At 46.1% G+C, this 12567-nt stretch overlaps 1 protein-coding gene across 1 annotated transcript in view; it reads left to right on the top strand.

Moving 5' to 3' along the window:
* Positions 1-12567, top strand: part of LOC121284041 (collagen alpha-1(IV) chain-like) — a 208769-nt gene that overhangs the window by 123396 nt on the left and 72806 nt on the right. Inside the window, exons 9-18 of the mRNA XM_041199004.1 lie at positions 2439-2513; positions 2622-2684; positions 3353-3388; positions 4375-4416; positions 5138-5224; positions 7789-7842; positions 9103-9162; positions 9992-10036; positions 10477-10530; positions 11258-11299. Of these exons, the coding sequence (XP_041054938.1) occupies positions 2439-2513; positions 2622-2684; positions 3353-3388; positions 4375-4416; positions 5138-5224; positions 7789-7842; positions 9103-9162; positions 9992-10036; positions 10477-10530; positions 11258-11299 (558 nt within the window). The remainder of the gene's footprint in view (positions 1-2438; positions 2514-2621; positions 2685-3352; positions 3389-4374; positions 4417-5137; positions 5225-7788; positions 7843-9102; positions 9163-9991; positions 10037-10476; positions 10531-11257; positions 11300-12567) is intronic.

Here is a 12567-nt window from a genome sequence, read left to right as displayed (position 1 = left end):
CAATCCTTCACATCTGATGGCCTCTCTTACATGCTGTGTTATTTCACATTTACTCTCAGTGGTCACGTTGCATAGAATTACATAGCGTACAGCACAGAAACAGGCCATTCAGCCCAACTGCTCCATACTGCTCCACACAAGCCTCCTCCCACCCTCCTATATCTCAGCCTATCACAATATCTTTCTATTCCTTTCTCCTTCATGTGTTTATGTGTTTTCCCCTTGAATTTACCTGTACTATTCACCTCAACGACTCCCTGTGACAGTGAGTTCCACATTCACACCACCCTCTGACCTGGATTCATGGCCGTCTTATATTGATGGCTCCTAGCTATGGTCTCCCCCACAAGTTGAAACATCCTCTCTGCACACAACCTACCAAAATTTTACCCTTCACAATTTTAAAAACCTCTATCAGGTCACCCCTCAGCCTTCTCTTTTCCAGAAAAAGAGCCCCGGCCTGTTCAATCTTTCCTGACAGTTCTAACCTCTCCGTTCTCTTTTGCATCTTGTCCGGTGCCTTTAAATCCCTTTTTATAACATGGAGACCAGGACTGTTCACAGTCACATGTGAACATGGAAACCACAGACCCAATGTGGTCTCTCCAGGGCTCCATACAAGTTTAACATGGCTTCTCTGCTTTTCAATCCAATCACTTCTGGAATTGAACTCCGGTGCTATCTTTGCTGGTTTTCTTCCGTTAATCCCTGGATCTCTTGGACAAAGCACACATTTTAATTTGTTTCCTGGAACAGGTCACTTGCCTTAAGCCAGAGGTTTTAGCATGAGGGGCACAGCTCCACACCCAATCTTACTGCCCATCATTAGCGTACTGGAAGGATTTGCAGGTTCTTTGAGACTTCAGCTTGGTTTTATAAAAGGCTATTAGACTCTATAGCCCTCACTCTTCCACCCACCCCCCCATGCCCCCTCATACCCCCATGCCACCACTATAGCCACTCACCCAGTATCCAATATGGGCAGACCTCAGGAGCCATGTGGAGATGAAAAAAAACTAATCTTCTATAAGTCTTATAGAGCACTCACTCATACATACCTGATCCAAAAAAACCTCTCATTCATGAAACCCATTCAAAGATTTCAAATCCCCTCAAGTAGTCAATCTGTAATATTAAAAAAAAACCTATATTCTGTAACCGCATCATAGCTCTTAAAACTGTCAATCAAAATGTGAACTCAGTCTGTCCCCCAACTGAGATATGTGGCTTTTGAGCTTTTGAAACTTTGCTAAGCATTCATAATGGGCTCAGCTGTAATAACAACCCTTGGGAAATGTCAACAGTCAGGTCTTTGAAACTGCAGGAACAGTTGGTAATGGTTTCTTTCTAAGCTACACCAGATGGCCTATCAATAAATGCACTTCAGCAGTAGGTGTTTTTTTGCAACCTAACTGATAGTTGCAGCCTCATTTTTTACATTTTTAAATAATTTTAGATAATGATACTTAACCAGACCTTATCCAACCTCAACAAACACTAATGCCTCTTCCCCAAACTTCTGACCCCCAGACTGTGGACTAAGACCCTTGGAACAGCCAAAATGGGCTTTGTTTGAACTCAGCACTAGTTTCAAATGGCCCTGCTGAATTTGGATTTCCGCCATGTGATTCACTCCCCTCTCCTTCCCCCTGCCCCCAAAAATGGGATCTGCCTGAAATGGGGTCGGGACTTTTGCTTCCGGTTCCCTCCAGAGTCGGCCCAACTCCTCATAAGCCCAGTCCAATTGTGTGTGACAGAGGGTGTGATTCCTGTCCAATCAGTATAACCAATATAACCCTGAGATTTACATAATCGAGGGCAAGTCATAGAATCTTCCAGTATTGAAGGAGGCCATTCGTCCCCTCAAACTGTACTAACTCTATGAAAGACCTATCCAATTAGTTCCTCTCCTCCTGCTCTTTTCCCATAGCCTTGAAAATTTTGTCCACTTGAAGTATTTATCTAATTTCCTTTATACTGATTCTGCTTCCACCGCCCTTTTAGGCAGCGCCTTCCAGATCACAACTCGCTGTAGGAAATACATTCTCCTCATTTCCCCCAACATTCTCCTCAACTCCCCCCCTCTGGTTCTTTTGCCAATTACCTTAAATCTGTGTCCCTCTGGTTACTGACCCTCCTGCCACTGGAAACAATTTCTCCTTATTTACTCTATCAAAGCCCCTCCCGATTTTGAGCACCTCAGTTAAATCTACCATTGACCTACTCTACTTTAAGGAGACCAATCCCAGCTTCTCCAGCCTCCCCACATGAACTGAACTTCCTCATCCCTGGCCCCAGTCTGGTAAATCCCCTCTACACCCTCTCCGAGGCCCTGATATCCTCCAGATTTTTGTTTCAGGCTTACGTTGAAGAAAGATGTAAAGGTTCATGTCTCACTGCCGGTAAATTAATACCCTGATGGGTTTGTTTTAAAACAGGGCGATCCAGGTGATGTCTTTGGGGTTTCTGTGCTGAAGGGGGAGCCAGGCTTCCCAGGACCACCAGGAAAAGAGGTGAGTTTCGGCCTCTGAGGTTTTCTGGAAACATCCACTCTACCAGCCAATGTCTGATGGTCTTCTCTTACTCCCTCAGTCCTAAACCATTTCATCTCTTAAACACAGGGTGCACCAGGGATTCCTGGATCCATCGGACCAACTGGCCCAGTGGGTTATCCGGGGCCCCCAGTAAGTCTCTTTATTCTCATTTCCAGCACAAAATGGTTTTCGGTTAAAATCAGGCCTGGCTGAGTTGGACCTGGCGACACAGGGAGAGAGAGAGAGAGAGAGAGAGTAGAGATCACATAACCCAGAGCTTCGATTCCAGACCCTGAAATGGTGAACTGTTTGTTTGGTTACCTATGGAGGGGGCCGGTTGGGTGAGACTGCAGGTGACGAGTCTCATCGTCCCGGAGCTCGAGGGTACACGAGGAAATCTTGGAGCATGGATGGATCTTTGGAGCATGTCGGATAGATCCGATGACCGGCTCTAGTGGGTGAGAGGCTCTACATTGACCCTCAAGCCTCAGAAAATTAACTCTTATGCTCTATCCACGAGGTAGAGGAGGTGGGAATGATTTCCTTCACTTCGTTATTGTCTTCAGCTGCCTGGGCCCGAAACTCAGGAATTCCCTCCCTCCATATCTCCAACTCTCTCTCTTCCATTTAAGATGTCCCATAAAACGTTTGACCGAGCTATTGGTCACTTGCTCCTAACATTTCCTTATATGGCATGTTTGCTTTGCCAAGTTTTCTCTGATAACACTGCTGTGCAACAGCTTGGGATGTTTCACTACATTAAAGGTGTTATAACAATGCAAGTTGTTGTTAACGGTCTGTTTTATTTGTTATTGTAGGGTCCACCCGGTATCCCAGGCCCTCCAGGACCAAAGGTAAATGATTGCATTCAGATGCGAGGCTGATATTGTCGATAACACCGATATCATTAACATTAGTGAGATTACCATCGGCAGCTCCATCTTTCTCTCTGTGTGAGGGGATGGAAGTGCAACAAATCCGCCGGTGCACTTTTTACCAGACGGCTGAAGAGACCAGTCAGCGAGAGGCAGTTTCTGCCATGAGTGCCGCACATGAAGTGGCATCAGGTGTGGTTGTGGGTTGTTGTTTTTGGTGTTGGCACCTGTCACCAAGTCGCTGTAGCGCCTGATCATCACGGCGACGCCCACCGCTAATGCCACCATTTGCCCGTGTTGTCGTTAGAGTCTCCCAGGCCCGGTGGTCGATGTTTTGGTCACTCTTACAGGAACGCGCGAAGTGGAGCTTTGGTGGGGGGGGGGGGGCGCGGAAGGTGGGTGTACTGGTTTTCTGGCTCCGCTCAGCTCACCGTGCGGAACATCCTTCAGCAGGTGAACATTTTCCATCCCACGGGGGTGCCCGAGCCAGCAAAGTCACCTCTGCCCGTTGAGCGCCGACATACTGGGGTGGTGGGGAGGTGGGGGGGGGGTTTGCCTTCGAAGAGAGATCCTGCGTTCGTGATTCTGTCCTTCCCTGGGACACCCAGCACACGCTGCAAACAGTAAAGACCAAGGCTGTTGAGTTGCTTTTCCTGAGAACTTCAAGTTATGTTTCACAGCCCCACAGCAAAGGTGCTGGGAACACAGGCCTCACGAAGCAACGTCTTCATTCAGAGGCTCAATTTGATGTTATTCCGTTCGATGCTCGTTTTGTGGGAGCTGCATTCCCTCCCACATGGATTGAGAGACAGACTCACTGTCGCTGGTCGATATCCCTGACATTATTGATTATTCAAGTAGATATCAATGATATTACCGATAATACTGATATTAATATGCTTGATATTCCTGAAGCTTGTTGCTGACCAGCTTTGGATTAATTTGTTTCTTTCCTTTGTGAACAGGGGAATATGGGGGTACAGTTCTATGGACCAAAGGGTCAGAAGGTGAGGAATCCCCACAAATACATTTAGATTCTCTTCACAAAGGGGATGATACACCCAGTAAAACACAAATTAATCAACATCAGTCAACATCTTATTAAAAATCGGCCAGTGCTTCCTGTTCAACTTCCAGCTGTAACTACTTTTGGCCACTTTGGAAAGTCAGGATGGAGACGAGAGGGAGGAGTGGGGCGAGGGACAGGGTGGAGGAGGAGGGGGGGGTGGTGGCAGGGGACAGAGGAGGAGAGGGAAGGGGAGGGGAAGAAGGGAGGGGAGAGGAGGGGAAGAGGTGGGGGAAGGGATTGGGTGGGAGGAGAGACGGGGAAGGGAGGGGAGCGGGGAGGGATGGGGAGAGGGGAAAAATGGGAGAGGGAAGAGGATGGGGAGAGGGGAGGGGGGGGGGAGTGGAGAAGAGGTGGGAGGGGAAGGTGGAGGGAGGGGAGAGGAGGAGAGGGGGAGAAGGGGAGGGAGGGGTGATGGGAGGGAGAGGAGGTCAGGGGGGAGGGATAGGGAACAGAGAGGGATAAGATAAGGGAGGATTAGGGGATGGGGCAGAGGGAGGTGAAGGGAGGGTTGTAAAGGGTAAGGGAGGAGAGAGGAGGGAGAAAGAAGGATGGCCTTGGACATTTTCTCAAACTCCTGAATTCAGCTTCTGTGTTAGGAGCCGGGCTGCCTGTGGACAGAATTAGCTGTTCTGACAAACGTGCTATCTGTATTTTTAAAGGGCGATCCAGGAGTACAAGGACCCCCAGGCCCACCTGGTAACAGAGAGTTTCAAGGAACAACAACAAAAGTCCTCATAGGAGCAAAGGTTCGTTCATTTGAACAAGATGCTTTGTTGGATCATTTTCCACAATAATTAAACCCACATCAGAGTTTATCTCATAGCTATTGTAATGTAAGAGATAGCAGCGTGACATCACTTGAAGGGAAGTGTGTCATGTGACCCAGTCTAAGCTTCACTTTTGCTTTGAGCAGAGTGCACATGCACAGCTCTGATGCCCACAAGCTTGTGCCTAGTCTTAATAAATTAACCCACAACGTGTTTACTCAATCCCTTATAAGCGATTGGTGCCTTGCGTCTCGTACAGTAAACAAGCCCAAGATATAATATCATTATAATAACACGGCAGCATCTGGGAACTTATCAAAGATGGAAAGATTCAGTGAGAGCTCAAGCTGTTTGTGTCTGATGGGGGAGCTGGTTCCACAGACGGACCACTCGCTCGCTGAAATATCAGGCCAGGATTTACCCGAGCAGTGACAGTGTGTTCACAACACTCACTGTTATTAATGTATAAATTATCCAGTGAGTTCAGGGGATGAACAGAGTCAGTTGTAAATCTCCAGAATGTTCTGCTTGATTTGTGTCACTTCACTGTTCACATAAACAGCATCTCACCCTCAATCTTCCAAAGTTAGAAGGCGGGGGGGAGGTTTCTGATGGAGGCACTGCCACTCCCCCTGGCTTTACACCTGAGGCCTAAACCCACTCACCTTTGGGCTTCTCCCACAGCCGGGAAATCCTCCTGCTGGCCTAAGAATTGAGGCTGGGCGAGAAACGGCCGTTAAGTGGCCAATAATTAGCCACTGAGGAGCCTCGTCTAGGACACGGGAGTGGGCGGGAGGGGACAGCCTGTCCCAGGTCTCGCCCACCCCAACGTGAAATCGCTGGGAAGTCCGGGCAGCAGGAAGTCCATTCGTGATATTTCACCATCTCCCCACCCCCGCCCACACCTAAAAGCCCAGCGGCAGGGAAGCCTGCAGTTCAGGCCCCTGTTATTTTGGAGAACTTGCTGGATTTGCTCATTAATTATCTATTAAACTCACCACGGAAAGTTAGAGCTGGAATTTAACAGTTAAACTGTCTTTCTGCTGATATGATAATTGTTAATCCAATGTTCTTTCAACCTCTCTGACCCAGAACCCAGAGCCCAGAAAAAGAACAATTTGATCTGTTGAATCTCACTCCAGCAGTTGCCAATTGTTCTTCAGCATTGAAAAAATATTTAATTTAAAAAATTTATTCTTTCGTTTGTGCCTATTCTCCCTTTCTTAATCCAACCTTTCTTTCCCTCACTTTATTTTTCTTTCTGGACCTGATTTGTCTTTAATTCACCTGATTTCCTTCTCCGTCGTCCCTCTATTTCTTTCTCAATCCTTAAATCTCATTGGTTAAGGAGGTTGACTGTTGGTTCTATCATTCGCTGAGGTCCCAGATGTCCCATTACCCTCACCCACACTGTTATTAGCTCACCCTCCCAGTGAGTTACAGCACAAAATATGTTCAAGCTGAAATTATTGAGGGAATAAGTCTAGCAGGGACAAGCACTCCAGAAAGATCTGGGCTAATGTTTTCACAGGTTAGTTTGGAATCGACCCCTTCCAGTCGTTTGCTCTGGTTCTGCTGTTCTGGACATGGGGTAACAGTTTGCCCTGAGCAATATTATCTCATCTATTTGGAATCCTAACAGCAATCACATCACCTCTCAACATTCTCGTTCGCATTGAAAACTGCTCAATATAAATAAGTGCCCTTTCGATCCTGTTATTCCCTCTCTAGTCGGGAGAAAGGGAACGGTTTGAGTATCTGAACTTTCCTAAGTCCCTACTGTTACTTGCTCACTATTCCTGAATAGTGAAATGTTTATATTCTCTCCTGTTGACGCTCTGAATACTCTATCCTTTTAGAAGAATTGCACTGTAATTCGGCAATAATTTCGGAAGCGAGGAGAAACCATCTTGTATGACACAGAGGACTGGAATCATGAGTTCGGGCTTTCAAGTGAGAGGGCACAGTCACCACAGAGAAGCTCTGCTGCCTAGATCATTATTTGCACTGAGTTCTGTTCACCCATCACCCACTGTGCTCACTGACTTACATTGGCTTTGAGTCCAGCAATACCTCAAATTTAAAATTCTCATCCTTGTTTGCAAATTATTCCATGGCCTCGTTCCCCCACACCCCCCACCCTTACCTCTGTAATCCCCTCCAGCCCCATAAACCTCCCAGATCTCTGTACTTCTCCAGTTCCGGCCTCTTGAGCATCCCCAATTTTAATCACTGCACCATTGGCGGCCATACCTTCAGCAGCCTGGGGCCTATGCTCTGGAATTCCGTCTCTAAATCTCTCCGCCTCTCTAACTCACTTTCCTCCTTCAAGATACTCCTAAAAACCTATTCCTTTGATCTAGATTTTGGTGAGCTGACCTAACGTCTCTTTATGTAACTCAGTGTCAGATTTAGCTTGAAAATCATTCCTGTGAAGCACACTGGGACATTTTACCATGTTAAAAATGCTATATAAATATTGAATAAATATATTTTATAAGGCACAAATACTAATAACCTCCTTCTCACTGATTTCTTTTCAGGGCCAAAAAGGAGATCGAGGGGAACCAGGAGTGAAGGGTTTCCCTGGCAGTCCGGTAAGTATTAGGGTCAGTCTGCCTGACTGACCTATTAAAACTCTTGTGTACGTGTACAACAGACTTCTCTTCTTTGTTTATACTTTTAACAACAACACCTAGCATTGAAGACACCAACTTAATGCAAAATTTCTATGTAAACATGCGAATGTGTCACAGTGGTTGCCCCGTTTGGGATCACGGAATTTGCTCTGTAATTTTCCAGTACATAAAGTGGATTAATTCAGTCACAGGCTGTGTGTTTGAAAATTATTGGGGCAGGATCTTCCCCCCACATCTTCCCCTCCATTGCAGGAGCGGGTGGGTTCCTGATCGGCGCTCCCAGTCGGGGGCGCGCCGCCATTTTACATGTGTGACGTGCACCAGGAACCACTGTGTGCTCCCTGCGCGGGCTGGGGGCTGGATTCCCTGAGCGGGGAGTGCGCTGTTTCGTGCTTGCGCGTGAACGAACGCACTCATCTCCCTGGGGCTAAGCGCTGCCTCAGGGAGATCGGCTCAGCTTTGAAAATTTCAATAAAGGAGGGGAAAAAAATTACTGACATGTCCCCTCATGTGTCACTGTCACTTGAGCTGGGACATGTCCATTTCTTTCATTTCAACATTTCATAAACATTTTAAATCCCCTCGTGAAGCCTCATCCCGCCCGTGGATGAGGTTTCATGTTTGTTCACAAGCCCAATGGGCTCCCAGCCTGTTCGCCAACCCTAAGGTTGTCAGGTCCACTAATCATCTTAATTACTTTTTTAATGGCCTTAATCGGCCTTTGACATTTCGGTGGGCACACAGCTGATTCGGTTGCGCGGCCTCCGAACTGAAAACCTAAATAATGCGCGGTGAAGTCAGGATGCCTGCCTGATGTCAGCCCATGTCGTTTTACGCTTCGGTGAGCAGGCCCTACCCTCCCCCGCTTGCCGAACAGAAGGTTCTTCCCTTGGCTGTAGAGCGAGTGTCTTGTCTCAAAACAAATCAACCATTCACTTTGAAATAGTATTCACCAACACAATCAGCCCAGACTGAGCATCTGGTCAAAAATCAAATTTGCCACAAAGGCTTCAACCCACCATCGTTTCCGGTTATGGGATGTGAAGTTGGTGAATCAGTAACTCACACAGACTGAATACAACACAATATTTAAAACATTCCTTGAGAAAAGAGGTCTGCAAAATGAAACTTCCAAAAGGCTAGGGTGTTTATTGTGAATCTTGTTTGTCCAATTTAAGAAATGTTACTGATTTCAAGTGAGTCCTCCCATTTCTACAGGGACATTCGAGTATCGGGATGAAGGGTGACAAAGGAGAATTGGGAGAACCGGGTAAACGAGTGAGTATGAGGAATCGGTTTTTTTATATAAAAACAAAAAACTGTGGATGCTCGAAATCCAAAACAGAAACAGAATTACCTGGAAAAACTCGGCAGGTCTGGCAGCATCGGCGGAGAAGAAAAGAGTTGACGTTTCGAGTCCTCATGACCCTTCAAGGGTCATGAGGACTCGAAACGTCAACTCTTTTCTTCTCCGCCGGGTCATGAGGACTCGAAACGTCAACTCTTTTCTTCTTCGCCGATGCTGCCAGACCTGCTGAGTTTTTCCAGGTAATCCTGTTTTTGTTTCGGTTTTTTATATACTTCAAGCTCAGGATGTGGGTGTCATTGGCTTGGCTGGCACTTATTGTCCATCCCCAGTTACCTGGAGAACCAACTGAGTCTCTTGCCAGGCCATACCAGAGGGCAGTCAAACTCACTGCTGTGGGCTTGGAGTCCCATAAAGGGCATCCCAGGTAAGGATGGCACATTTCCTTCCCTAGTTGACATTGGTGAAGCAGTTGGGTATTCTTTGCTATAATCTGACAGCGCTGTGTACCCTGGGAGCTCTCCCAGGTTGAATAACAGAAACAGCCCTGAGCAAAGTTGGGGGTCATTGACAAGTTCATGTCGCAGACACAGATTCAGGAATTTGGAAATTCCGACAGGTGCTCAAACCTCCTCCCAAACCACAAACCTCCCATTTGTTAAAATTCTTCTAAACCTTCGTAAAGTGTTGGACAACTCTTGTGAAAATTATTTTCCCCTTGGGAATTGGCGTGCTGTTTATTTTTGGTGCGGAACCTCATGCAGTTTATACCTAATTGTTATTCTTCACATCATTTCACAGGGTAAACCTGGAAAAGATGGAGAACCAGGACCACCAGGACCTTACGTAAGTTCCGTTTGTATCATATCCTGACCACAGCTTCTCATCGGCCACCAGTCCCAGACTAACCAACAACCGGAGCGTGTTCACTCTAACTGGAACCAGCAGCCCATGTACACAACATCCACTGCACTACCTTCATCAACCCTTCATGTCACTTCTTCAAAGAATTCAATCACATTTGTGAGGCAAGACCTTCCTTTAACAAATCCATGCTGACCATCCCTGACTAGTCCATGCCTTTCCACATGACAGTTAATCCTATCTCTTAGATCCTATCAGTCAGAGATTAGTGAAACCTTACTGGCCTCACAATGTTCCGACCTGTGTAGACAGTATTTTAACATTGTCCAAGGAAACAATTTTAAAGATGTTTCTGAACTTTATTATGCATCAGCTGTTGGTGAAAAGTGGGAAAATTATTCTTGGTTTTGTTTATTTTATAGGGTCAACCAGGATATGCAGGAGAACCAGGCTTTCCAGGGCTGGAGGGCACCAAGGTAACGAGCTTTATTTAATTTATTTGGTTGGACGGAGGGAGAGAGGGAATGGAGGGGCATTGGGAGGCAGGGATGGAGGGAGGGAACAGAGGGAGGGGATTGGGGAAAGGAGGAATGGAGGGATGAGCAGATGGAGGGAGGGATGGATACATAGACCATTTACAATGTGCATTCAGTGCTGTCGAATATGGCAAGAGAATTTCCATCCCTAACATTGGTGTAAGATTGATGGAAGCACTGGGAATTTGGTGTAGTGAGTATTTCGACAAGTCCCCTGATGTATCTGCTGAGGTTAGACAGACAGATCCCAGCAGCAATCCGCTGGAAATATATTGCTGTTCCTTCACTGTCGCTGGGTCAAAATCCTGGAACTCCCTCGCTAACAGCACTGTGGGTGTACCTACACTACATGGGACTGCAGCGGTTCAAGAAGGCAGCTCACCACCACCTTCTCAAGGGCAATTAGGAATGGGCAATAAATGCTGGCCCAGCCAGCGACACCCACATCCCATGAATGGATAAAAAAAAGTCCTGCTGGCTGAAAATGGTCACATAGTCAGTAGAAGAGGAGAGAGATTCTCATATTGACCAGAGAGAGATGGCAGTTTCAACCAATCAGTCCCTAAAATCACCCTTTTCTGTCTCTCCCATCTGCAAATTTACTTCTGTTTTGTTATCTGAGTTGATGCTATTTTGAAAATAACGGGCGTGTGTTTGTTTTCTTTAGGGAGAGAAAGGCAATCGTGGGATTGTTGGTCCTCCAGGTATTGTAAGTATCCAAAAAAAATCAAATACTAGGTGATTGGGCTGTGTAATTACTGAGGGTATTGGGCTGTGTATTTACTGAGGGTATTGGACTGTGTATTTACTGAGGGCATTGGACTGTGTATTTACTGAGGGCATTAGACCGTGTATTTACTGAGGGCATTGGACTGTGTATTTACTGAGGGTATTGGGCTGTGTATTTACTGAGGGTATTGGACTGTGTATTTACTGAGGCTATCGGACTGTGTATTTACTGAGGGCATTGGACTGTGTATTTACTGAGGGCATTGGACTGTGTATTTACTGAGGGTATTGGACTGTGTATTTACTGAGGGTATTGGACTGTGTATTTACTGAGGGCATTGGACTGTGTATTTACTGAGGGTATTGGACTGTGTATTTACTGAGGGCATTGGACTGTGTATTTACTGAGGGCATTGGATTGTGTATTTACTGAGGGATTTAGACTGTGTATTTACTGAGGGCATTGGACTGTGTATTTACTGAGGGCATTGGACTGTGTATTTACTGAGGGCATTGGACTGTGTATTTACTTAGGGTATTGGACTGTGTATTTACTGAGGGTTTTGGGCTGTGTATTTACTGAGGATATTGGATTGTGCATTTACTGAGGATATGGGGCTGTGTATTTACTGAGGATATTGGACTGTGTATTTACTGAGGATATTAGACTGTGTATTTACTGAGAGTTCAGACTGCGTATTTACTGAGGGTATTGGACTGTATTTACTGAGGGTTCAGGCTGTGTAATTACTGAGGGTTCAGTCTGCGTATTTACTGAGAATATTGGGCTGTGTAGTTACTGAAGGTTCGGGCTGTGTAATTACTGAGGATATTGGGCTGTGTATTTATTGAGGGTGTTGGGCTGTGTATTTACTGAGGGTAATGGGCTGTATGTTTACTGAGGTATTGGACTGTGTATTTACTGAGGTTATTGGATTGCATTTACTGAGGGTTCGGGCTGTGATTTTACTGAGGGGTCGGGCTGTGTAATTACTGAGGTTTCAGGCTGCGTATTTACTGAGAATATTGAGCTGTGTAGTTACTGAAGGTTCTGGCTGTGTAATTACTGAGGGTATTGGTCTGTGTATTTACCGAGATTTCAGGCTGTGTATTTACTGAGGGTTAGGGTTATGTATATACTGAGGGTAATTGGACTGTGTATTTATTGAGGGTTTGGGCTGTGTATTTACTGAGGGCTATTAGGCTGCATATTTATTCAGTCTTTAGGTTTGTGTATTTACTGAGGGC

Source organism: Carcharodon carcharias, chromosome 11 (assembly GCF_017639515.1).
Source record: "Carcharodon carcharias isolate sCarCar2 chromosome 11, sCarCar2.pri, whole genome shotgun sequence".
NCBI classification, from domain to species: Eukaryota; Metazoa; Chordata; class Chondrichthyes; order Lamniformes; family Lamnidae; genus Carcharodon; species Carcharodon carcharias.
The sequence above is the reverse complement of the archived record's forward strand: the minus strand, read 5'-3'. Positions and strand labels throughout refer to the sequence as shown.